The sequence below is a fragment of the Sturnira hondurensis genome, unplaced genomic scaffold, assembly GCF_014824575.4.
Source record: "Sturnira hondurensis isolate 20B ecotype Veracruz unplaced genomic scaffold, ASM1482457v3 Scaffold0018525, whole genome shotgun sequence".
Taxonomy (NCBI): domain Eukaryota; kingdom Metazoa; phylum Chordata; class Mammalia; order Chiroptera; family Phyllostomidae; genus Sturnira; species Sturnira hondurensis.
In genome coordinates, this window is record NW_028091156.1 from 6,025,221 (window position 1) to 6,051,494 (window position 26,274).

Sequence of the window (26,274 nt, forward strand, 5' to 3'; positions counted from 1 at the left end):
TTTTAAACTTTTGTTCGATTACAGATTACATTTAATATTATTTTGTATTAGTTTCAGGTGTACAGGTGGTTAGACAATCATATATTGTATAGTGTTCCTAAATCTGGCACCTTACCTAGTTATAATATTATCGATTATACTATGCTGTACTTTACACCCCTGTGACTATTTTGAACTGCCAATTTGTACTTCTTAATCCTATCACTTTTTTTTTTTACCCAATCCAGTAACTCCTTTCCATTAATCATTATTGTCACGTGCAAAGAAAACTCCTGAAAAGTACCTACATTCTCCTTTTGGAAAAAAGGAGGAACCGAGAGACAGGCTTCCGGCATCCCCAGTGTAACTACGGCTGTCGGCTCGGTGTTGCTTCCAGGACTCGGTTTGTTTACACACACGGAGCCCACGACAATAAACAACACTATTTGCGCATGTCATTTGGAGCTTCACGTGAACTTGGTGTTTCCTCGCTTTACGAAATGTCGTAAAGTGCCGACTCCTTCAGCGTCTTTTCCATGGCGACAAGGCAGGCCACGCAGGCCCTTCAATCCCGCGACGCCGAGGGGCGGGTTGAGGGTCGCAGGCGACGCGCGGCGATGACGTAACCACTGTGCGCGAGACGCGACGGCCACGGCGCAGGGGCGGGGCGAAGGCTGCGGCAGCGTCAGGGTAGCACACACGTTGAAGCTCTGCCTTACCTGCCGGTCGCGGTTGGTTTTGGCAGCCAGGAAGGCGCTCTAGTAGGTGCAGCGGCGGGTGGAGATGGCGACACTGTGTCTGACCGTGAATTCGGGAGACCCTCCCCTGGGTAAGGGGCCGAGGCCGCCGTCTCGTAGGGGTTGCATCAGCCGGGAAGGGTGCGGGGCGGGAAGTCGCCGCGGCCTGGCTTAGCGCAGTGGCCGTGACGGCCACGGACGTGAGTCCTGCCTCAGTCCTCCGACCTTCCTCGGGGTAGGCTCCGCGCCCCTCTCCTCCTGTCCCCTGGCTTTTGAAGACAGTGTTTTCGGCCGTGGAAGGAGGCGCAGTGTGAGCCGGACAGCAGGGCAACACTAGGCTCAGCTTGGGACCCTTTTTGAAATGGTTTTCCTTGGGAGACAGCTGTTGGTAGAAATAACACTTTAAAACTTAAAACCCCATTATCTCCCTCTGGTTTAGAACTTCCCTCTTAGTTCTATTCATCGTTCCTCCTTTCCTCCCTGTTTTCAGAAAAGATCTACAATCCACTTACCTTGACTTCTCTTTATTGGCCCTTGGTTTTAAAGGGACCCAGGTAGACGATTGTAGTAGCATTTAAACTTGCAACTGAGGTTGCGTTTATTTTTAATCGAAGGTGGCCGGGTAATTGCGGGAACACCCGAGCACTGCGGACTGACGGGGTTGGTTACCTTACTACTCGCCCTATAGATGTAGAACATGTCAGCGAAATGCGGGAACTCTTATTTGTTCTGCCTCAAGTTCAGTTTGGAATTACATTTTCAACCAAGGTTATTGTGGATAGCTAGCATAGAATTTCCGCCTTTTTATTACTTTGGAAAAGTTACATGAGATAATTTACTTCATTGATCTCGTGTTTAATGCATATGTGTAGTGTAGACACACGGGTACTCGTCTGATGTTCAAGAAGCCCAAATGCTTCAACACAGTCCGCCACTTGGGGCTGATGAATTATGCATTGCATTTTCAACTTCGGTGGTGTTTTGAGCATATTGTAACTTAATAGCAACTTTAAACATTTTTAAAATGCTTGCGTTTTAGCATGCTGGTTCCAGTAATTACGGGCCGACCTCACAGAAATCAATGAACTCTAAAAGAAATGGGTTTGATTCTTGGGCTGGGAAGCACTAGACAGTGTGGGCTCATGGTTAAGAGCAAAGGCACTGGTTCTTTGAGACCTGGGTCTAATCTTGGCTTCTACTTATTACTTGTGGGATCGTGGCCAGTCCCTGATTGGCATTACGCAGTTTCTTTGGGAGGATGATGTCTTCCCCACAGAACTGGGTGCCAGAATTATGGGACAAAGCATTAATGAATCAATTCAATAAACTTTAATATGTGTTGAGAGGCAGTACTGTGTTTCAGATTTTGGACCAGCGTCCAAATCCTGGCTGCCAGATATTAGTCCAGCCCTTTGGACTGGAACCGCTCCAAGCCTCAGTTTCTCCTCCTGTAAAATGGAGATAAAGGTGTCTACCTCTTCTTATGACTACAAAGATTAAAAATTGTAATGACTGCAAAGTATCCTGCACAGTGCCTACCACATAGTAATCACTTTAATACTATTAACCATAGCTTTTATACGAGATGCTGATTTTAATTTCCTCTTGTCTCCTGAGGGAGAAGATTAATTTTAGAGACCCTAACTGAAAGCTGAGCATGTTCAAAAGCAGTTGGACTGTGCCAGAGAATGGCTTCTGATTTGTTTTTTCTCTAAGATCAGAATAATCTAGCACTTTCTGTTTACAGACCAGGAAAAAAAGCTTACCCTTTGCAGCACTTAATACTGGTTTGTTGAGTCATCCTTATTGCTTTATGATTCAAGTTTTAAATGCTAGTGTTTATGAAGAGAAATCTTTTCATACTTTCAGGTGCTTTGCTGGCAGTAGAACACGTGAAAGGCAATGTCAACATTTCTGTTGAAGAAGGGAAAGAGAATATTCTTCATGTGTCAGAGTAAGTGCTTTTATATCTTTTAAAATAATTTTTACAAAGCAATTTTGATGGGGTTTGATCTTCTATCTTTCACTGGAAGTTGATAAAACTAGCTTCTCTATGACAGTGTTTCCTTGGCTTTGTTGTTTTGATTTATTTTAAACCAGTTATTCTTTTTTTTTAAGATTTTATATATTTATCTTTAGAGGGGAAGGGAAGGAGAGAGGGAGAGAAACATCAATGTATGGTTGCTTCTCGTGAGTCCCCAGCTGGGAACTGGCCTGCAACCCAGGCATGTGCCCTGACTGGGAATCGAACCGCGATCGTGTGGTTCGCAGGCCTGCGCTCAGTCCACTGAGCTACACCAGCCAGGGCTAGACCAGTTATTCTTAATATCCCAATTACATTTTCATATTTTCACCATTGGATCAATGTGTAGAAACTAATAGGAGGAGGATGCATCATACAGATAATCTACTCTGGAGTCAATTATTGGATTCAGCTGAACATTTCAGAACAAACTGGAGTTTGATAGAAACAGTAAAGAACAAATTACTTTTTTTTTTTTTTGCCGTAGTAGAAAAATACATGGTCAATAGAAGAGCTCTGTTTTTACATTCCTTCCTAAGTGTCATGACTTGCTGACTTGCTAGCGCCACAGTGACGTTTTGTTTCATGCTTATATTCTAGAAACGTGGCATTCACAGATGTAAATTCCATACTTCGCTACTTGGCTAGAGTTGCCACTGCCGCTGGGCTCTATGGCTCTAACCTGATGGAACATACCGAGGTACGCAGTGAACATTTTTGTGGGTGTGCTGTGTTTTGATTTATGCTTCTGCTCTTTTTTGAGAACTTCATTTTATAGTTGACTTATGTGCTGTTATTCTGTTGAAGGATATTAACAGTGTTGGTTATAGACCAAGTTAAAGAATTCTCATCCTGTTTTTATTTTCAGAAAAAAAGCTTAGCTTCTAACTTTGAACTTCTAATCCTATTTCAGCTACCCTATTGGGTTATTGAATGCTGTCTTCTTTATCGATTGTCTTACACAATTCCCTTACTTTACAGATGAGGCAACAGGCCCCAAGAAGGTAAAGATAAGAAGTGTACCCAGGGTCACACACATAGGTTGGACCCCATTTTCCTTCCGAAGTATAGACCTTATTATACAGCGATGGAAGGTTAACTTTCAGTACTGCACCTTAGGTGCCCTTTTTTATTTTTGGTGTTTGTATACAGCTCTAACTTTCCTTATTTTAAAAAAATATTTTACTTATTTCTTTTTAGAGAGAGGGGAAGGGTGGGAGAAAGAGAGGGAGAGAAACATCAATGTGTGGTTGCCTCTCACATGCCCCCTACTGAGGACCGACCTACAGCCCAGGCATGCGCCCTGACTGGGAATCGAACCAGCGACTCTTAGGTTCACAGGCGAACACTTAATCCACTGAGCCACACCAGCCAGGGCTAACTTTCCTTATTCTCATAAAATTCAGAATACAAAGAATAGTTTCTGAGTGTTTACTTTTCAGTTCTTCAAGTGGGTGAATCTGTTGGGCTCAGTCAGGTTGGTTATTCTTCCTTGCTGCCAGTTCACATAACTTTTATCTTTTTCTTTCCTGGACGTGCCCCTCAGTGCCCCTGCAAAAAAAGCATAGAAAAGTAACAATAAATTGTGTTTATATAAGGGTCATTTTAGATCCCAGGCAATTAGAATTAAATCCATGCAGTGGTAAATTCTATCATTGTTATAGGAAAGGCATGATTCTATCAGAGGTTGTTTGATTTTATTTAAACCTGAACTCTGGGTGCATTTCTTTTTTCTTTTGTGTTCACAGATTGACCACTGGTTGGAGTTCAGTGCCATGAAGTTGTCTTCATGCAGTCTGTTTACTTCTGCGATCAGTGAGCTCAATCATTGCCTGTCTCTGAGAACATACTTGGTTGGAAACTCCCTGAGTCTAGCAGATTTATGTGTTTGGGCCACCTTGAAAGGTATCAGTAATTCTTCTTGTGCTTTAATTATTCAGTGCTTTGCTGGATGAGAAGTACGCATGCTTCTTTGTATACAAACAGGCATCCATTTATCTACTTACTTGTAGGCAGTCACTTAGGATTTTCTTGAAAAGAAAAAGGACCCCAGCTCTTTCATTCCTAGCCAGTTACAGGAGTGCAGTACCCTCTGGGTCCCTGGAGGTCGTCTCGCTCTCACTGCCGCAGATCCCCTCCTGCCTTTGGAGTTGGCCGTGTTCCTGCTAAAGAAGCCCTCATCCTGTTTAGGGTAGACCTGTCCTGGCTCAGCCACGACTGTACCCCAGGCACCGTTGTCTGATTGCTCAGTAGGAGTTGGGGTGGAGGGGCGGTGAGCTGGAGCTATCCCTCTGGAAGGTCCCTTGTTTTCCATCTCCCATGACTAGCTTGCAAGAGGTAAGGGTATAGGATTGAGGAGAGGTGCAGAGGGGACTTGAATTTTGCTAATTTATTTTCTGTAAAAACACACCTGAAGCAAATATGCCATAATGTTTTTTTATTCTTCAAATCTGGGTTAGGTGGGATTTTAAAAACATTTTCTGTACTTTTTTGCGGCATAGACTTTTTTCCAAATTAAATTGCTCTAATGATAGCCAACATAAACTGGAGCCTTTTCTATTTAGATCTGTTCATCTGTAGGCTTCAGGACATTTTTGGGTCTGGATTTTTCTACTTGATATTCATGAAAGAAAGACACTATCTTAAGAATATAGCTTCGTGGCGGTGAAGTGGAGTGCAGTTCCGTCAGTGCCCATTTTAGACATCACTTCTAGAGAAACGGGCTGCTTCCCGAGCTCCCTTCTGTGTCCTTCTCTGGCCGTCTCCGTCAGGCTTCCCGGAATCACGCAGTGCGGCGTCGGCCTGGTAGGTGTGGCCGTGGTGAGGGCAGGACCAAGTGTCTATTTCCATGAGTCGAACTGAGAAAATGACTTCTGATGAACTTCTCTGAATCCTGTCACATATATTAAGTTTTGGAAAACATTTCAGTGTACCCCCAGGTTTCACTTGTTACGAAAGCTTTAAGCCGTCTCCTTTACTGGAGTGAACCTCGACTGGGACTTTGGCTTTGAAGAGTCAGATTTATTAATTGGTTTGAAATTGTGTTCGCTAATAGGAAATGAGACCTGGCTGGAACACCTGAGAGAGAACAAAGCTCCTGTTCACGTAAAGCGCTGGTTTGGCTTCCTGGAAGCCCAGCAGGCCTTCCAGTCCGTAGGCTCCAAGTGGGGCGTTTCAGCAACCAAAGCTAAGGTGGTAAGCCTTGTTAATTTTTTTTTTTAATGCTGACATCTTCATCTTTCGGAGACCCCAGATTTGAGAAGAAGACTTCCTAGTCATTGTTGGTTTTTTTTCCCCATGAATAGAAAAGGCTCGCCTTAGATGAATCTGCTATTGCAAGTCTTGGCTTGCCTTTGCTGCTATTTAACTACATCAAGCCTTAATCTACATAATTATATGTTAAAAGGTTATAATCATATAGTGCATGTCCCTTAGGAAGCCCAAACTCCAAGTAACTAAAATCTTACTGTTTTTCAGCTGTACTCTCTTTTCTTCCTCCCAAATCTTTGACCTTTGGCCAAAGATTTGGTGGTGTTCTTTGGCCTTTGCACCACTGACTGTCGTGTGCTGGGCTGCTGCCAGCCTCTGGTCAGTTCTGTGGGAGTACCAGCTGAATATATTCTTAAACATTTTACCGCGTAATGATTTTGTTGCTTTTTATTTTCAGGCACCTCAGAAAAAGCAAGATGTTGGGAAATTTGTGGAGCTCCCAGGTGCTGAGATGGGGAAGGTCACTGTCAGATTTCCCCCAGAGGCGAGTGGGTAAGAAAAGAAAAGTCAGTATTATGATTGAATGTATTTAGTGGGAAATCTTTAGGTAATTATAAAGTATTGTTAATAAGTAAATAAAGAAGGAAAGATTTTAATTGTGGGAGTGAAAACTCTATCTTGATCCTTTCTTAATTATTGACAGTGAATGTATTAAATTTGTAGTTTTAATTTATTCAGTGGGAGAGACAGCATTTGTATTTTACCCCAGGCAGAATTTTAATTATAATCGAAAAATATACATAGAAAGACTCAAGTTTTATTTACATTTTGAGATTTTTAGGCTTTCATTTAACAAGGATTTATATTTGTACCCTGAGCAATTTCTTCATTAGCAGTTGAAGTCATGGTGGAATTATTTTAAGGGGTTTTTTTTCCTGCAAATAAAGGAAGGGGAGTTTTGAAAATTATGGCAGTGTCCCCTGCCCCTGTCACTCCTGGCACCCACAGGAAGTAATGACAGTCCCATAGCCCCCTGGGGAAAGACTGTGTGGCTGGGGGTTGGCAGCCAGGGGCTGCTTCCAGCCTCGCCCGGCACCCACCCCGACCCCACCAGCTCCAGGGGTCCCGGCCTCCACACAGCTGTCAGCCCCTTTGAAGCACAGCAGATGAACTTGTAGGAGAGCCTCTCCCACGGTGCCAGTGTCATGAAGTGCCTCCTACCGAGCGTCAGCCTCAGTCGCTTAGCCGTGAGGGACGTACTATACCGTATTTTGTAGGTACCGTATTTTATGGGTGAGAGGGTTATCCGTTTTCCACATTTCGTGTAGTCTGAGGTTTTGTGCTGTGCAGCCGGTTCTTGCCCACCTGTGGGGGATGGAATGCGTGGACAGTGGGAAGTGGCAGCTGAGCCATTTTTAGCCATCTTAACAGTTCTTCCCAAACCGTTCCTTCTGTAAGCGCCAGAGACCGCAGCAGCAAGGGCAGTTTTCGAATTCCATGTTTTCTCTCGGCTTTTCTGCGTTTGCTGACTTAGGTGGTGGAAAGAAGGATGGGTAGAGGAGATGATAGAGAAGTAATGCTTCTGGAAAATTCACCGATTGAGTCATTAGATGATTGATTGGTAGTTGACTGATGGAATCGGTCATAAATAATACCGATCTTATGGCTCAGTGCCCGAGTATGTCTTGGGTCCCTGCTGTGCAGTATTGTGTCCTGTGTCCGTGGGGAGAGAGTTCCTGGTGGTCGCGTTGGGCCGTGACCTCAGTGGTTTGATGGAAGCTGCCTTCTTAGCAGTGGTTGTGTCCGGCGGTGCCTGTCATTTGAACACTTGTCCTTTTTTGAATCTTTTTATATTTTTCTGTTACTTCTCAGAATAGTGAGTTCCTTGTTTGGTTTAAATTCTGTCAATTTCAGAGAGCATGCTTTTGGCCAAATATAGATTTGGGGATTGGAATATGAGTCAGTGTTCCAGTTTCTCGTATTTTTGATCATGTTTCCTATATTGGTGAGGAATTCTTTAATTTTTCTAATCGCTTTTTCTCTGTCTCGCATGAAAGGCCAGAAGTCTCAACCCTTGCCTTCTGTTCGTATTCTCAGCTAACGTGTGTGTACCTTTTTGTGTAAATACTACCGAGCACTTGACTGAGAGTAATGTCTTTAGACCCAGCAGCCCCGTGAGGAAGGCACGCCTGTTATTTCCATTTCTCAGATGGTTTCAGAAACGAGTTCACACAGTGTTAGTAACTTGGCATCTCAAACCTACACTGTCTGGCTCTAGAGGCCGCATGACGTAGAATTGTGTGCCCGTCCATGTCTGTCACGTGCGGCAGGCGGCCAGCTCCCATCAGTGCTGAGGAATGCAGCCCGAATCTTACTTTCTTCAGCTGTTCTGAAACAGGTTGTCTCTTCAGCTGATGATCTTAGTCATCTTGTGAATGAGTATTTTACAGTCCTCTTAGCTTCCTTGAGGTTTTGAATTGTTAGAACTGCACCCATTATTTCAGATTCATAAGTAATACCTTTCAGTGTGAGATAATGGTTTGCTTTTCTCACTTCTCTTAAATGAAATCCCGCGTGCAAAGCCTAGTTCTTTAACTGCCCTGTAGCGGGTGGTCAGTGATGGTCAGTCTTTTTCCTAACAATGGGGGCAGCACGTTGTGGGTGTAACACTTTTAGTGAAAACTGCACACAGTATTCCTGTTCCTGTCTTGAAACTAGGTTCTCTGTTTTATTTTTCATAAACTTTTATTTTAGGATAGTTTTACATTTACAGGAATGATGTAGAAATTGTGCAAAAAGCTCCCATATTCCCTGCCCTTGGTTTTCCCTCTGCAGCAACGTCTTGCAGTGCTCTGGCGCCGTTGTCACAGGGAATGGACCAGCGTTGGTGTATCATCATCGTCATCTAAACTCCATACCTTCTGTGGAGTTCATGAGTGTTTCCTAATGTCCTTTCTCTGTTCTAGCATCTCATCTGGGATACCACCTGTGGCCCTTTATTTTATGCAGAAAGTTTTGAAGAATCCTAAATGCATTGCATCAGACTTTACTGTGTTAACCTGTGCCTGTAAACGCTTCCTAAAAATGGAGTCATTGATCTGGAATGCTGAGTGAATTTCTAAAAAGAGATTTGATTTTAAAGGACACACAAGGGGTTGTATTTTTCCTCCCCTGATGATGTCAGCCGAGATCAGAGGTGTGTGTGTGTGACACTAGGTGACTGCTTCTTGGAACAGTGTGACTGTAGCTGCCATTGTCAGTTGAAAGGAGTGGAAATTCATGACAACCGTGAAACCCCCTGCCTCACACCGTGTTTGGTGCCGGATAAATTGTATTTTCCGCAGCAGGGGGTAGGCACCTTTTTACCCACTTCGGTGATAGAGGGGGGTGTCGGTGTGCAGTATTATCAACATTGCCTCCGATTCATTTTATTCACTATAGTTATCTGCTGCCCATGGGGACAGAGAAGTGTTTTCATAGATTGTGGTTCGTGGAGTGAGGCCGTGGTACTGGAGGAGACCTTCAAGATCATATAGTTAAAATCCTTCTTAGGCTTCAGAGAAAACAGAAATAGCTGTCTCTGTGCTTTCATTTAGTTACCATGGCGACAGAGACAGTCCCGGGGGCTTGTCTGTGGTGTGACCTGTGGGTGCCCGTTGTGAGCAGCATCAGGGTTATTAAGACACACTGCCGTGTCGCACCGACAGTTTTGGAAGTAGTTTTCCACTAAATGACCATTGACGACTCTGTAAAAAGAAGAAAAGGATTCTTGTTTAGGCTGTAGTGTTTGTAAATAACTTGTCTCTTTGTTAGATTTTATATAAGGAATTATTTCGTGGGATAATTTTGTACATGTGGCAGTCTTCCTGTCACGGTCGGATATTGTGTCACAGCAGTTCTGTTAGGAAATGAAGTAGGGCTGGAGCACCAGCTGGAAGGGGTTGGGTTCAGCCCTCGCTGCACAGGAGAGGTCAGGCCTGCTGGGCTCACGCGCGCCTCTGCGACCGGTGTCCGCCACAGGTACTTGCACATCGGGCACGCCAAGGCCGCGCTGCTGAACCAGCACTACCAGGTGAACTTCCGGGGGAAGCTGATCATGAGATTCGACGACACGAACCCCGAAAAAGAAAAGGAAGATTTTGAGAAGGTAATTGAAGGGGTAGTGATAGTGACCCCGATACCTTCATGGTGGATGAAGTCAATAGAGATTTGATTCATGAAAATAACTTTTGTTCTCATAGATGCTTTTTTCCCCTTCATCTGCATATCCTGTGCCCGAGACCTAAGCCAGCAAGTACTAAACTCCCTTTCATACCAGAAACTTCAGTTTATTTTTCTTCCTCAACTGTTGTAGGAGTTTCCCAAGTGCTATAAGTACCCATTGCTTAAATGAATTGGTAACTAGAGGCAGGTTATCACTTTAAGGTTAGACCGAAATGAACGCTCATCAGATGTTGGAAAATGTATGGGTTTCATAGCCTCTGTGTTCCAAAGCACTGCAGTGTATTCAAAGGGTGAGTGAATAATCCTCATTATGCTCACTAGTAACCAACTTTCCTTCATCAGTAGAAAGCTCCACGAGATCAGCTTTCTCAGCTGAAAATTTGAAGGCTAGTATAATGAATTTCTTGTTCTTTTCTGATGTAATATCGTACAACTTCCATGGTTATGGAAAGGCTAAGTAAAGCTGATGGTGTATTACTACGTTTGCCCAAACGCAGTATCAAGGATTGGAACTACTCGAGGAAATGCAAAAGATAAGCTGGTGGTGATGTTGGGTTTCCATTGCAGGTTATCCTGGAAGATGTTGCAATGTTGCACATCAAACCAGATCAGTTTACTTACACCTCGGATCACTTTGAAACCATCATGAAGTACGCGGAGAAGCTAATTCAGGAAGGGAAGGCTTACGTGGATGATACGCCTGCGGAGCAGATGAAGGCCGAGCGGGAGCAGAGGATGGAATCCAAACACAGAACAAACTGTGAGGCCCATTCAGTGTTGTACATTTTAGTCCGTGTTCTTGTATTCTGTTTCTTTTGTAGAAGGTGATTTGTTTTTTATGAAAGATGTTGGTTTGAAGTACACTTGGGAATATGGTTTCTATGCTACTTCATCTCTTAGAAATCTTTTTTCGTCCTCTGTCATCTTTACTTTATTATTTTGTTAGCATTACAAAAGAGTGTGAGCTGCGTGTGCCCTTAGTATCTCGCTCACGGCGTGCCATCTTAGGCGCATTTCATGCGTTGCACCTGAGTGATGCCTTCTGCTGCTTTTCTGTGTTTTTCTCAATTTAAATACTTAGCTTTCCAAAAGGTTTGATGATAATATTATTCATGCCTACATCTTCCTTTTAGCATGGAATGAATGTGAATGTAGTATAGAAGCTTGGCATTACCCTATGTCTCTGAAATATCATTTGACAAAAAAGCATGTTTTCTGTATTGGTTACTTGTCCCTGAGCTTCAGAAATGGGTTATTTTTATTATGTAGTTATGTTGCCAGAACTTCAACACTGTTACGTTTAAATCTTGAGTGTCACATTTGGGAAATACAGTAATACCAAATTGTTCTGAAGTTCTTTTTTTTAAGTTGTTCCGCATTGCTCAGTTACCAACTGACTTCCACATGTGACCCTTTGAGAGCGGTGACATGTCCATCTCAGCAGTCCCACAGAGGGTCATCGTCTGGCCAGACTTGTGCCCCTCCATGGGGCAGGTTTTTGATGTTCTGGTCTAGTAGGACCACAGCCCCTCGGGAGACAGCGCCCTTTCTCTGGGATGAAACCGTACTGCTTTCTGCTTTCCATCATCTCCCGTTTCTCGGACCCACGTGTGTCCCACCTCCCACTGGAATGACAGCAGGAGCTTTTGGGGGCCCCCGGGCTCAGGCTCTCAGCCCGAGCCGTGTTCTCCAGACAGGCACGGGCTGCAGCGCCGACGCCTGTGGGCCCCGTGGCCGGGCTGGCCGGTCTGCCCCTGGGTGCCAGGTGGCAAAGGAACAGAGCACCTCTGCTCCCGAGGCACGGTGGGTGGCTGCAGGGGCAGGCCAGTGGGCACGGTGGAAAATGGGAAACTCAGGACGAGAGAAACCTTCAGGCCTTATGCTTCCTCTCTTAGCCTTCGTCAGTACTGCGTGTGGAATTCATGGACTCGACTTTGGCTAAAATATTTAAGAGGGAATTTTCTAAGTGTTTTGTGAGACCGCTGCCTAAAATTCCGTGTGTTTACTCCTGGTACCAGATACTGAAACTATTAGTACTTTTGAACCAGTGGAGGGAGCTTATCATATAAAACCAGAACGTGAATGTTTATATCACACTGTAAGACTATTAAAATAATTTGAGTTCATCCCATTAGTACGTTGGATAGACTAATACAACAATCATTTTATAGCTGTTGAGAAGAATCTGCAAATGTGGGAAGAAATGAAAAAGGGGAGCCCGTTTGGTCAGTCCTGTTGTTTGCGAGCCAAAATCGACATGAGCAGTAACAACGGGTGCATGAGGGACCCGACGCTGTACCGCTGCAAAGCCCAGCCCCACCCGCGGACCGGGAGTGCGTACAAGTAAGGCCGTCCCTCTCGCCTGCCTGCAGCCTGTCGGCCGATCCGGCGCTGCTGCCTCTGCTGCTGCTGCTGCCTCCACCGCTGCCCTAGGGGTGACGGACTCGCCTGCCTGCAGCAGCGTGCAGCCTCGGGGGCAGTTCCTCCCCTGTGCAGTAGGGTTATACTGCCCTATTCCTAGGGTCAGCTGTAGCTGTAGACGTTGCCTTACAGGGCATTGGCTAGGTGCACTGTGGTGTGTGTCTTTAGGTGCAGGTGTCTGTCTTCCTGTTGGAACTTTGATTCTGTCAGGCAGAATCAACTCACTTACGTGGTAGGACTGAGGATTGACGGATGTAGGAGCGATAAAGGGAGTGCTGGGTGTTTTTTTAGTTCCCACTGGTTTCCTGTGTGCGTTTACAGGTAATGGATTCTTTTCTTTAAATGGTCCGCCCCTTGCTAATTTACTTGGTATAAAGTAACCATCGAGTGTGTTTTTTTACCTGTACTTTGAAGAAACCCATTACACACACGTACTGAGTTACAGCTCCTGAACAGATCGGTGAATGTGATGACTGCCTGATGAGCCAGTGTGACTTTCTTTAAACTTGAGGGTGCTGACGTGCGTGTGGTTACATGTGTGTGTTTGTATGTCCTTCCGTTTTAACAGGGTGATTGCCCCTTATTTTTCTGACCAAGTACTTTGAACACATTTGGGAAAGTGAATTTGCATCCACATTTTCAATGTCAAGTAATTGCAAAGCCTAATGCAGTGGCCTCTTAGTGAAATTGTATTTTAAAATAAGAAATTCTAACACAGTAATATGTTTTTTAAAATTTAAAACTGCTTACATGTTGTGTACATTTTTTAGACAGGAATTAGGAGTATTCCATCTTAAATGGATTTTTTTAAACCTAATTTAGTCTCTTGTATGTGCTTGAATACAGTTAATTACAAAAGTAATTCAGTTAACTTGAGTGTGGGATTAAGATGTTAAAAAGCTAAATTCCCTCAAAATTATCGTGCATATTGCTTCCTATCACAGTGTGCATTGGTCGTTACAGAAATAGGGGTGTCAGGTTTGCTGTGCCAACACCCAGTTGTCGATTAAATTGCAGATTCGCTCTTTAGTTTGAATGTTGAGTGGGGAACTGATTCCTTGTTCTTAAAGCCTGATAATGTTTTGATGTACTTTGATTATTATGAGTCATAAAACACATTGCCTTTAAGAAATTGTTAGCCTAGTAAAGGACTATATTTGAAATTAGTATTGCTGCTTATAATGCCTCATCCAAGATGGACAGGGTCACGTGCTCCGTGTGGTTTTTCCCCAGCGTTTACCCGACATACGACTTCGCCTGCCCCATAGTGGACAGCATCGAAGGCGTCACGCACGCCCTGAGGACCACGGAGTACCACGACCGAGACGAGCAGTTCTACTGGATCATTGAAGCCTTGGGCATCCGGAAACCGTATATTTGGGAGTATAGTCGGCTGAACCTCAACAACACGGTGCTGTCCAAGAGAAAACTCACCTGGTTTGTGAACGAAGGACTAGTGGATGGATGGTACGTTTCCTGTTGCCCAGAATTGAGAGGGTGTGAGGGCATGGTCTACCAGTGGCTTTTCAACTGCCCTGAGGGGTGGGGAGGGTCCAGGGGAGGGGGTGGCACGGTGGGCCTGTAGGGTTCCTGGTCCTTGGTTTTAGTCGTCCCTTGGCATCTGCCCCGTCCCCTTTGTTTCAATGCTGCACACGTGCAGTGCATTGTGGGCCGTGGCACGTGGGAATGAAAGACACAAGGGCACATCCCTGCACAGGTCACAGTTAATGGGGAAGTGCGCATGTGCCTCTGGTCCTTCACGGACCTGGTCTCATGTAGAACTGGGGGCCCTGAATGTTGGTTAAATAAAGTCAAGTCATGTTTTAATGCCTGGGTTTTCTGTGTATGAAGATGTCACCCACGTGCTTCTCCTGAAATGTGCTTTTACGGTTTTCGGTAGTGCACTTACTTTACTGAGCAATATTTGACCAGGAAGCAGTTTTCCTCTTCTGAGAACTTGGGTGCTCTGGGGCTATGATCTACCCAGTTACAACCAGCTCTGAGTCCAAATACGGAGCAGGCTGAGTATGGTGCTGTTGCTCAAAGTAGTGTATACTCACTACATCGGCACATTAAAGAGATCTCCCGGTACTTAAACACGTCCTTGCTCCCCAGGGACGACCCGAGGTTTCCCACGGTTCGCGGCGTGCTGAGAAGAGGGATGACCGTGGAAGGCCTGAAACAGTTCATCGCCGCTCAGGTGAGTGAGGGTTCCAGTTTTCAGCTGTCTCAGACTCTCCCCTTTGTCTTCATTGTTTCTGTCATCCTTTCTCTTCCTTCTTTGTTCTTTATGATTCGAGGGCAGAGTGTTTTTTAAAAAGAGAGTGTTTAGCACTGTTTGTAACAACAGAGAACCGAGGACACCCTCAGCTCAGGCTGGACATAGGCGGCTGCTGCGTGCACACCTAGTGCCGTGACGTGTGACCGTCGCCTCTCATTGGGGAAGGGAACTGGGGTGGCTTGTGCCTCGTGTGTTTATGTTCCTGCAGAAATAAACTCACAAGGAATTAGTGGGCTTTTTTCCCTAACGTGTATCTTCAGTTAAAGAAAATATTCTCATTAACACTTTTTCCTTTTAAATCAGTTTTTTCTTGTTTTTCTAGGGCTCCTCACGTTCGGTTGTGAACATGGAATGGGACAAAATTTGGTCATTTAACAAAAAGGTACACATTTTGACTCCTAGTCCTCTTTTCTCACGCCTAACTCCTACATGCAGACTTCATGAATGTACCCATGGTAGAGCAGATGTTGTGAAGAATACCACCATTTTGCAGACTTTCAGGAAAATGGAATGTTTTCCTTTGTTAAACATACAAAGAGCAAGAAGTCTATTAACTCTCCCGAATGGGTAACAATGATTCGCACAAGCAAACTTGGAGTTACAGGGGAAAGTAACAGTTTTTCCTTAAATCTTTTATGACAACTCTGCATTTCATTTTTCTGCTTTCAAGCTGCGAGCTCTCTGTAAGAAGGTATCACTTACCGCTTTTGTTTGACTTCGTTCGCACATGGCTTCTAGCGTGTTACCTTTACCACCCGAGCTGCCTCACAGCTCCGAAGCACAATCACATTGCAGTCACTGGCCTCCTCCCGCGGGCCCACCGGGGTGCTCTGTTCCTAGTTCCGAAAAGCGCCCGCTGGTGTTGCAAGTGGCAAAGGGAGGATTTGGCCGACTCCGCCCTGCTGTCCCCTCGAGTGCTGAGAGAGCGGAGTTTCAAAGTGGCGCACTCCACTGAGTTGTAGTGAAGGTTCACTAACTGACTCCTGGGTCTTGCTGCATCTAGCTTTTTTAACAGTGTTTCTTAAATGGACGTCCAATGACATGCTTAACGTGACTGATTGGAAGCAGGGGCTCAGACACTATAATAAGGCAAATCCTTCCCGTGCCATGTTTTAAACGCCGTGTCTGTGATTGTGTTCTGTGAGCTCTTTGCGTTTCGCTGCCTGACCCTGCTCATGCCTTTGCCTCGAGAAGTAGTTGCTTGTCTTGCATGTGTCTTGAATTTATTTTACTTGACTGTCTTGTGCATTTAGTCAGTTTTTTGACACAGGGATTATTAATTGATTTTTTCTGTTGCTGCACTTACTAATGATAAATACAAGTTAACATTTACAGGGAAAGGTAAATTGGTGTACTTTTCATTCATAATCCAAAATTTAAGGGTTTAAGTTTTCCTAAGGTTATAGGTGTGTGCTTAGTTCAGGTGTGTGGGAAACATTTTGGTGGAGGCGTGTGGCTGCGTAGGCCTGCGGAGGCGAGCAGCACCTTTCCTGTCTTCTTGCCTTCCGTCTTCTCTCCCTGGGTCAGTAATTTGCAGCTCTGTTACATCATCCTCTCGCCATCTGTCATCCACTTCTCTAAATGACGTGTGTTGCTGCTTCCTGACCCTGTTAGTTTTGGGCAGTATCAGCTGACTTCCCACGAAGGAAGATGAGGTCTGAACTTCCGGTCACAGCTCCTTGGCTTTCTTGCAGTTGATTTTGTGGGTCTCCCCACCCCCCTATTTGTTTAGTTTTCTAATTCCATCTCAAACTCTGCACAAATTGTCTTGTCTTTCCTACCAGAGGGTTCTGGTCACGTGCCTCAGGTGTTCCTTCAGTTGCACCCTGGGGACATCTGTGCTGCTGTGACCGGACTGGGGCTGGTGCCCACTTCCCCTGTGCGCAGCGCAGCTGTGTTCCAGGTGCCCCTGCGTCGTCTGCCGGGAGCGTCCCTTCCTTCCCTTGCTGCCACCTCGGGCTTCGCTGGGCCACGCCCTCCGGGAGCGCCCTGGTGAAGAAGAGTTTGGGGGCCTCGTGTGCGCCGTTTTCACGTGGCCATGGCGTGACGGTGTGCCGTGTTGGGGTTCCTCTTCCTTGTCCGCTGGAGGGTGTGGGCCCTCTATCTGTAAGCCCATTCCTCGAGTTCTGGGAAATTTTCCTTGTTTTTCTTGTTTTGTTTATTTTTTTCCTCTATATGTTTTCTCTCTTGTCTCTGGGACCGTTCCGAGCAAACACGGGGCCTCCTGGGCAGAGCCTCTAGTTTTATTTTCTCTCCCTTGGTGTGTTTTCTGGTAGATCTGCTCGGCTCCCCTTCTTGTGAGTTCTTCATTCATCCTGTCACATTTCCGGGATTTCTCTTTAGTTCTCTGAATTTCAGAAATAACTTTCTCCTCCGTTTCATGCTCGTCAGATGTAAGTGAGGCATCGTGTCCTGAATGTAGTGCCAGGACATGGCGGAGCGAGTGTGAAGGGCCGGGCTGAGCCTTCGCAGCAACTCGGCCTCTTTTAAAGCCGATCTCCTGCTGAAAGCCACGGGCATTGACGCCAGGCGAGTGGGAGCTCTTAACACGCTGCTTTTGGGGGGAGAGCTATACCTAGAGCACGTTACACCTGGTAAGGGGGGTGGGTGAGGGGCTTGGTGAGATGCAGGGTTCACGGTCTTCTCTCTCTCTGAAAATACTGTGCTCCTTATTTTCTTAGGCTGACTCCTCATCTCTCTTGGAAACTAGTACCTAATTTTCTGTGTCATAATTAGTGAAATCTATCTACATAGTTTAAATTTTTTTTAATCTACCTTGGTACCAGTGGGAGACGTCTGGTACCTTACTCTGCATTAGCCTCACTAGTTTTCCTCTTGGTTTGACGCAAGTGTTAAGATTTACATTCGCAGTCAAGGCAGAAGAGTCACAGCTTTAAGGTGTTTGTTTCAAAAGCTGCAGTTTGTTTCAAGAGCTGCTTTCTAAAGCAGTTTCTTTACTGCTTTCACTTAGAAATCAGGTTAGCATTTCAGGGGTATGGTAATACGTATTTTTCTCCAGCTCTCACCCCAGCCCGGTTGCCTCTGCCCCCAGCCAATACATAAAGCCTGGGGAGACTTCTTTCCCTCCCCCCAAGTAAGGACTGTCTTCTAAGTGAGAAACTGTTGAGTGGGTCCCAGGAAGTAGAAGTGGCCGTTGTGGGGGAAACGTGGAGGGTGGCAGCTTTACTCCGTCCTGTCCTTTCCCATCCGTCTGTCAGGGCTGCTCCTTGGAGTCCTTAGGAGGACTCTGTGGAATAATTGGAAAACTACAAATCCAGGGCTGTTTAGAGTTGGCCGAAGAAGACTTAAATTTTTTAATCCAAGGTTTCCCAGACTTGTCTAATCCTATCTTTCCTGTGGATGCTTGTTAAACACCCATTTCCGTACTTTCCAGGGGCGTCCAACCTCTTGGCTTCTCCGGGCCACGCTGGAAGAAGGGGAATTGTCTTGGGCCCCACGTTAAATGCATCGCAACATGTAATCATAAAAACTATTTCATGAGGCTTTATGTGAATTTATGGTTTTATGTCGGGCCCCATTCATAGCCATCCGGGACACATGCAGCCGGAGGGCCGCAGGTTGGACACCCCTGCCATGATCGTTTAGGGTTAAGTGGCCTGGAAATCTGCGCTAACCGATGCCCTCAGCGGTTATGAATAGTTAGGCGTGAGACGCGGTCTTCGGCCCTTCGCCAGCTGAGCAGACAGAGCTGCAGTGAAGGGAGTGCGTTTCTCAGGCCGGGTTGCCTTGTTTAGCTTCTGTAAAGCACTTGTGTCGCTCTGCACCCAGCGCCGAGCCGAGGGGTCACAAAGTAAATCTTGGATTAGGAGAGAACCCTTCACTAGTAAGAACGATCTATAAGTCACAAGGAGGACACAGATGAAACGGTAAACTGAGGCTGGTGCTGATTTAGCGGGAGAGAGAAGCAGATGAGTGGCGGACGGGTCGGTTAGTTAGCTTTCCCTGGTTTCATGGACGTTCCTCTGAGGGTGGTGTCTTCTCTGGGTTTGCTCAGAATTTCCAGTGTCATTTTCTTCAAAAGGTGAAAAATACTCTCAAAGCAAGCAAAAAACAAAGACAAAAAACCCCTGACAAACAATGGGGAAAAATGTATAAAACAAAAGCACAGGCAGGTTTAATTAGCCATACCACTACCTGCGTTCATCTAATGGGAAAAAGTAAGTAACTTCTTTTACTTTGCTCAGATACATTTGCTTCTCCCTGCATTTTTCTTCCATTTGTGTTCTCTAGCACTTGACCAGTGTGGTTGTGATTGGTCATCGCGGGTGACTGGAGGGAGAGTGGATCAGACGTAGTGGGTAGGGCAAGTTGTTCATGTCTCTGCAGGTTTTATTGATTACTGTACGCGTAGGCGCCAGGCCCTTGCTAGGTGCGGGCATGCTAGGTGCGGGCATGCAGTGGTCCCTGGACATACAGCATGCTGACAAGTAGGACCGTTTGTTCGCACCTTTACTGTACAGAATTGCCTTATTATAGTGACCTAGTGCTGTTCTGCTCTTCATGCTGATGTGTTGCCTAAAAGTGGTTATAGAAAATTGTGCTGAAGCACATATTTATCTCTATTCCTGAAAAACGGACTTTTTCAACAACATAACCCTGAGTATCGCATTGACCTGTAGGATTAGTGCATAACCCGCAGGAGTTTCCTCACTTCCTGATCCCAGAGTTAAAAGTGGTTTTCTGAAATGCTGTAACGTTACACTTTAACCCACTACTTTCCTTTCACCTGTCAGTGCTCATTCCTGGAGAGGAGCTCTCAGCCCTCCTTGTAGTCTTCACTTACGGTGGTTTCTGTTCCACTGTACAGCTGAGATGCTGGAGGAGAATTAGGAGATAAATAAAAAAGTTGGTAAATGCAGCCCTGGCTGGTGTAGCTCAATGGATTGAGCACGGGCCTGCGAACCAGATGATTGCGGTTCGATTCCCAGTCAGGGCACATGCCTGGGTTGCAGGTCAATTCCTGGCAGGGAACAGTTCCCAGCAGGGGATGCACGAGAAGCAACCATACATTGATGTTTCTCTTCCTCTCTTCTTCCCTTCCCCTCTAAAAATAAATAAATAAAATATTTTAAAAATAAAAAAAAAGTTGGTAAATGCAGTAACAAAGAAAGCCAGTTAGTATTCCTGTGCTGTTTATTTTACTTATGAAACTTAAAAGACCATCTGGCTGTTTTAACACGAGGCCACATCTGTTGCAGGTTATCGACCCGGTGGCACCAAGGTATGTCGCGTTACTGAAGAAGGAGGTGGTCCCGGTGAACATCCCTGAGGCCCAGGAGGAGATGAAAGAAGTAGCCAAGCACCCAAAGGTCACTCTGCAGACTCGCTGCACTGTTCTCTCTAACGGAAGGGGCAGGGTCACAGAGGGAGTGTGTACTTTGGTGGCCACGGTGTGGCTTTGGGACCATTTTCTGTCCGCTGTTCTTTGTCAGGATCTGATACTCACTGGAGAAGGTATTTCGTAGATTTCTTCCCAAAGAAATGTATTCTGGTAAAACCTGCAGTGCATCACGGAAAACTGTCCCTCTCGATCAGGGACGCTCAGGTGGTGTGCGTCGTGAAGAGCTGTGAATATTCTAAGTTGTAGCCTTTGTGAGTGCCTTTCTGCGCAGAGCGCTAGCTATTCCTTTATTTTGGAGATGTGGGTTATTTTTAGGGAACCCTAGCACTGTGGTGGAGGGGAGAGACTGCTCTGAGCTTGCCTTCTGTGGCATCTGATTGTGCAGCTCTTTGACGAGGCGGGCAGTGGTGTCTGGCGCGTCACGTCACCCGCTACAGTTCGCTGAGTGTGACGTTTACTGAATATTTCTAAATGTCAGAGGTGAGACTAAAACTTGTTACTGGTGCTTCTTTGTTGAAGTGGCCCTTGAAGTAGCCAGCTGACATAAATGAAATGACTGTTCATGTTGAACAAGGATTAGCCGACAGGGAAAAACACTGTAAGCGATGGTGGGCCTCCCTGTCGGCCCGCGGCGTTGCCACTGCCGTTGTTCCCTCCCCGTGTCCCACGGTCAGCCTGGCAGTGCTCTGCTCTGAGCCTGGCGCAGTGTGAGTTGTGACGGTGTGCCATGTGTTCGCCGGCGTGCTGGCCCGGCGTCGCGCGTCGGTCCCACACACGCTGTCCCACGCTCGTTTCAAAGGGTCTTCGTACAGTTTTTCTTGGGAGTTCTCTCAAACAAAAACTGACACCGTACAGATATAGTACTCGTTTTACTCTCCAGACCTCTTTATCCTCTTCATGGAATGTATTCTGAAAAGGCAGAAAATTTACTTATCCACATACAGTTCTTTCTGTCTTCAAAATTTATCTTCTAAAACCTGAAAGGCCCACAGTTGCCCGCGAAGGTGTGGAGTCTTTCTGTAATCCTCAGCTGGTGGTCAGGAATGGTTTTCTTTTCTCCTGCGCTTCCGCGGCAGTGAGATTCTGAGGATGACGAAGCGGGTTCTGGACAGGTGGACGTGGAGCATCAGATGATGCCGGTCTGGCGGAAACGAAACGCTGGGCTGGGAGTCATCTGGGCGGGCCGCGGCCCCTAACTCCACCGGCATCCCCCGTCAGGGCTGGCATTCCGGCTAACACGGAGAACGTCCGAGGGCCGGAGCAGAGAGGAAGAGCGCGAACGTTCCCACAGCGGGGTCAGTAAGTCCCCGTTGTAACCAGCACTTCCCTCCTTCGTCACTCAGAACCCCGAGGTGGGCTTGAAGCCCGTGTGGTACGGCCCCAGGGTTTTCGTCGAAGGTGCTGATGCCGAGACGTTTTCCGAGGGTGAGACGGTGACATTTATAAATTGGGGCAACATCACCATCACCAAAATACACAAGTAAGAACTTTTGTTTGTTTTCAAATAAATATGGGGGGAAAGTGTTTTATGTCTGTTCGCTTGTTAAAAATTCCTGGGCTCAGATGTATTCATGGGGCTGACTAGTAAGTCTGCCTGGGCGTGAACACTGCAAATTCTGGGTGGCAGCGTTTTTCCCACAGACCATATTTTGCCATGTATAATGCACACCTGTGGGTTTTTTTGTGCGCATTATACACAGGATTGTTATGCTTATGGTGTATAAACATTTTACCATGTTTAATGTGCACCCTTATTTTTTCCTCAAAGATTTTAGCAAAAAATGTGTGTTATACACCGCAGAATACAGTGTGTTGCAGTTTGCTAATGGGGCATCAGGGAAGCTCTCGATCATGATGCTGAAAATCACTCCGTGTAGATACATCTGTGTACAAAGTACTTCCGGTGCTTTGGGCCCTCTTTCATCGTCTGTTCTCATCATAGTTGCCTGGGGGAGGGATTCTGGGGACAGAATTTATGTGTGCAACATATTTTTATCCTGTAATCTGCTTTGAAATTGTTAATGATGAATATGAACTTCCCAGTGATTATAGTGAGTTACACTTTAATTTGATTTTAAGAGCACATAGATGGAACATGCTGTACTAAGACTAATTTATGTAAGCTCTGACGTCTTAATTGTCCAGTGATTGCATATGATTTTAAGTAACTGCTAAATATTTTTAAATATATTATGTTAGATTTTTTTTCAATGCTTGGTAGAAGTGACTTTAAAGTTTGTGAGTATGTGCCTGCTCTTCACCAGATGGATGTGGGTCTGTGGTCCAGCGGATTGTTAGCCCCTGGATGTCAGGGATTGTATTTCATTCATCTCTTAACCAGTATATGCCTGACACACATTAAAAACTCAGATGTCTCATTGGAAAGCTTGGCAAAGCAGGTTCCTTACCCATTTGTTACAGGTGCTGTTATGGCCGTTAGGGTTTATGTTTTTCACGACACTTTTCACTCTCACACCTAGAGACGCAAGTGGAAAGATCGTGTCTCTTGACGCAAAACTGAACTTGGAGAACAAAGACTATAAGAAGACCACCAAGATCACTTGGCTCGCGGAGACGGCCCGAGCCCTGCCCATCCCAGCAGTCTGTGTCACGTACGACCACTTGATCACAAAGCCGGTGCTGGGGAAAGACGAGGACTTTAAGCAGTATGTCAACAGGAACAGTAAGGTAACCTAAAGGAGACTTCACTCCATCTTTCCTTGTTACGTAAACTTATTTTTGGAATTTGTAAGGTTAGTTTTGAGACCTGGGTTCCTCAAATAAAATGGAAAAGACTTGTTAGAATTTTACTCAAACAGGAAGGTGTAAAAGCGTAGTGTTCCCATTGTGCAGATGATAGAAAGTGAGGCGCAGTAAGGGTCAGGAACCTGCCCCAGGACAGACAGTAAGCGGTGGAGCAGGGATTCAGACCCAGGCATCCTGGCTCCACAGCCCTTCCGCCTGCCCGCTCTGTCTGCCCGCACGGATTGCCAGTCTGCGTGCACGCCCTGCGTAGTGCTGCATGTTTGGGGGGGGGGGGCGCGTTTGCATCTGCAGGGGCACCAAAGAGGTGAGTGTTGCGGTTTCCTGAAGCCAGTCAGTCAGTCAGTTTATAAATGTTAACTTAAAAAATTACAGTAAATGCGATTGTTATTTATTGTAATACTTCTATGTTTTTTATGCATACTTAAGTAGGAAAGCTTTTAACATGTTTGTTTAAAAGAGGAACCTTCCAGCTACTAGAAAAACCGTTGCATTTTAGGGTTGAGTTTAGTGCTCTGGCTTTGAGAAAGTGTGTTTTCATCTCACGTCATCCCTGCAGCACGAGGAACTGATGCTGGGGGACCCCTGCCTGAAGGACCTGAAAAAGGGCGACATCATCCAGCTCCAGAGAAGAGGCTTCTTCATCTGCGACCTGCCTTACGAGCCTGTGAGGTGAGTGCTTGGAACCGGGCAGCTACGTGAAAACGCTCAGGTTCTTACAGGGAGTAACGTGTTAGAGATCGAACCTCCTCTGAAATACTGACACTCTCTATTCAGTTGTATTTTGTTCTCCTCTATTCAGTATTTCAGACTTCAGTAAGTGATATCTTTGAAACAACATAGTACTAACCAATTCATTTCTAAAACTAAACCATCTTATACTTTATCTTCATGTGGTCCAAATACAAAGAGAGGAATTTCTCTAGAGCACAGGTACACAAGTGGCCAGTCCGCACACACAAAGCTGTGTAACACCATTAGTTACCGGGGAGACACAAGTCAGGATCACAGCGAGGGGGGCCTCTGTTCCACGAGGATGTCTAATTGGAGCTTCACACGTTCATAATTTGTGAATGTAAAGTAGAAACATAAAATGAGGCCGTCGCTTTGGAAAGTAGTGTGGCAGTTCTTCAAAAAGTTTAAATCACAGTTACTCTTTTACCCACCAGTTCCACTCCCAAGTATGTATACTTCAGAAAAATAATAATGTGCCCAACAAACGCTTGTATTCTCAGGCTTATAGCAGCATTAGTCATAATAGCTAACAGGTGCAGGCAACCCCAGTGTTCTTCGGCTAATGAATGGGCAGACACATTGTCCGTCCGTGCAAGGGGATGTTACTGAGCCGCAGAAGACGGTGAGGGGCTGACTTAGCTACAACATGCACGAACGCGAGGGCACTTGCTAAGTGGAGAAGCTAGTCAGAACAGACCACGCGCTTTTATGAAGCGTGCAGAGTAGGCCAGCCCCAGAACTAAAGTAGTTTAGCAGTTGCCAGGGTCGGGGGCTGGGAAGTGATGAGCGTTCAAGACTTCTTTCTGGGGTGACAGAGTGTACCAAATGAAATGGTGGCGGTGGTTACACACGTCATATAATCTTTGAATTGTGTGCTTTCAGAGGGTGACTTTTTGGCATATAAATTGCACCTCAAAGCTGCTGTTAAAACTATCGAAGAGGTGTAGGTCCTCTGATTACTGCAGTCTTTCTGTCTTTATTTTTACTTTAGCTCTCACCACAAAACGTGAAGAAATTCTTGGCTTGTGAAGTCTTGGAGCAGTGGGTTTTGCTAATTACCCTACCCTTAAGAAATGGGAAATTCTTATAAAATGAATGGCTTTCAGGAATTAGTCTGCTCATAAGCAGACTGGGTGGGACTTGTCAATGGCTCCCCTTTTCAGTCAAGGTGAGGCCATCAGCACCCGCCGCTGCCGCCCTCTCTGGTGCAGGTGCAGCAGGTGTACTTCTGTCCTGGGGCTGCGTGTGCACACCTGCGGATGCACACAAATTGCAAGTTTGTACTGAGCATGGTCAACTGTTATTAACGTATGTATTGTTTCCAGACTGCTCGGGAGAACCTCTGATTCGAACAGTGAGNAGTCTTGGAGCAGTGGGTTTTGCTAATTACCCTACCCTTAAGAAATGGGAAATTCTTATAAAATGAATGGCTTTCAGGAATTAGTCTGCTCATAAGCAGACTGGGTGGGACTTGCCAATGGCTCCCCTTTTCGGTCAAGGTGAGGCCATCAGCACCCGCCGCCGCCCTCTCTGGTGCAGGTGCAGCAGGTGTACTTCTGTCCTGGGGCTGCGTGTGCACACCTGCGGACGCACACAAATTGCAAGTTTGTACTGAGCATGGTCAACTGTTATTAACGTATGTATTGTTTCCAGACTGCTCGGGAGAACCTCTGATTCGAACAGTGAGGGAAGGGACTGCGTATCTGTACTTTGAAGACCTCTGACTTGGTCTGGGAACTCCGTTGCAGTTGCTGTGTGGGTAATTTGGTTCAAGTAACATGCCTGGCCCCTCATGTGCGTTTCAGCCCCCACAGTTGCAGAGATGCGCCTTGTGTCCTGATACACATCCCTGACGGGCACACGAAGGAGATGCCCACGTCTGGGTCGAAGGAGAAGACCAAAGCAGACACAGTAAAGAATGAGGTGACTGTTGGCTCTTTAATCATTGGTCTTCTGTATCCTCGGTTCAGAATCTGTTTTTTCACAGATGGTCGTCTTACCGCGGAGACTAAAGAAGACAGGGACTCTTACTTTGGGGGGTTTTGTAGTCCTTCCATGTAAGATTCTAAAATACATTGCCAAAAAAGATTTGTTAAGTTTAATTTAGTCTGAAGAAGTCAGAGACTAGAGTGAAAAAATATTTTTAGCAAGGTTTTTTTTTCCCCCTTTTAGAGTCATAGTACATCCTTTCCTTTTTGACAGCTTGTCTCCTTCAGTGAGGAGCTTTGCTGGGGGCTCAGGCATGTCGAGGACCACCTGTTCGTGGCTGCTCATTTTATACGTGAAAAGGTGGGGGGGAAAGCCTTGCCCAAGATAGTGACATTGGTTATCAAAGCCTGGACTGTGGCCTGGCTTTCTGGGTGTGCCTTTCTGTCAAACTCCAGTTCAGCAGAACTGGGTGTGCCTTTCTGTTGAACTCCAGCGTTTGGAGGAGAGCTGCCGGCAGGCAGGGAGGCATGGGAAGAGAAACAGGACAGGAAGTGCTGCGTTGTGGGTGCTGGGAGAACTTCCACCCTCCCGTCTAGTCCTTTCTCATCCT

The 26,274-nt window shown here is 45.8% G+C and overlaps 1 protein-coding gene across 1 annotated transcript in view; it reads left to right on the forward strand.

Moving 5' to 3' along the window:
- The first annotated feature begins 633 nt into the window (after nucleotides 1-633).
- The window catches only part of EPRS1 (glutamyl-prolyl-tRNA synthetase 1), a 45,553-nt gene continuing 19,912 nt past the window's right edge, over nucleotides 634-26,274 (forward strand). Inside the window, exons 1-17 of the mRNA XM_037069322.1 lie at nucleotides 634-808; nucleotides 2,586-2,670; nucleotides 3,340-3,439; nucleotides 4,488-4,644; nucleotides 5,795-5,934; nucleotides 6,407-6,501; nucleotides 9,970-10,096; nucleotides 10,741-10,933; nucleotides 12,345-12,516; nucleotides 13,828-14,061; nucleotides 14,710-14,794; nucleotides 15,198-15,257; nucleotides 20,095-20,205; nucleotides 21,581-21,717; nucleotides 22,718-22,925; nucleotides 23,560-23,672; nucleotides 25,541-25,658. Coding sequence (XP_036925217.1) covers nucleotides 763-808; nucleotides 2,586-2,670; nucleotides 3,340-3,439; nucleotides 4,488-4,644; nucleotides 5,795-5,934; nucleotides 6,407-6,501; nucleotides 9,970-10,096; nucleotides 10,741-10,933; nucleotides 12,345-12,516; nucleotides 13,828-14,061; nucleotides 14,710-14,794; nucleotides 15,198-15,257; nucleotides 20,095-20,205; nucleotides 21,581-21,717; nucleotides 22,718-22,925; nucleotides 23,560-23,672; nucleotides 25,541-25,658 — 2,181 coding nt within the window. The 5' untranslated portion in view covers nucleotides 634-762. The remainder of the gene's footprint in view (nucleotides 809-2,585; nucleotides 2,671-3,339; nucleotides 3,440-4,487; nucleotides 4,645-5,794; nucleotides 5,935-6,406; nucleotides 6,502-9,969; nucleotides 10,097-10,740; nucleotides 10,934-12,344; nucleotides 12,517-13,827; nucleotides 14,062-14,709; nucleotides 14,795-15,197; nucleotides 15,258-20,094; nucleotides 20,206-21,580; nucleotides 21,718-22,717; nucleotides 22,926-23,559; nucleotides 23,673-25,540; nucleotides 25,659-26,274) is intronic.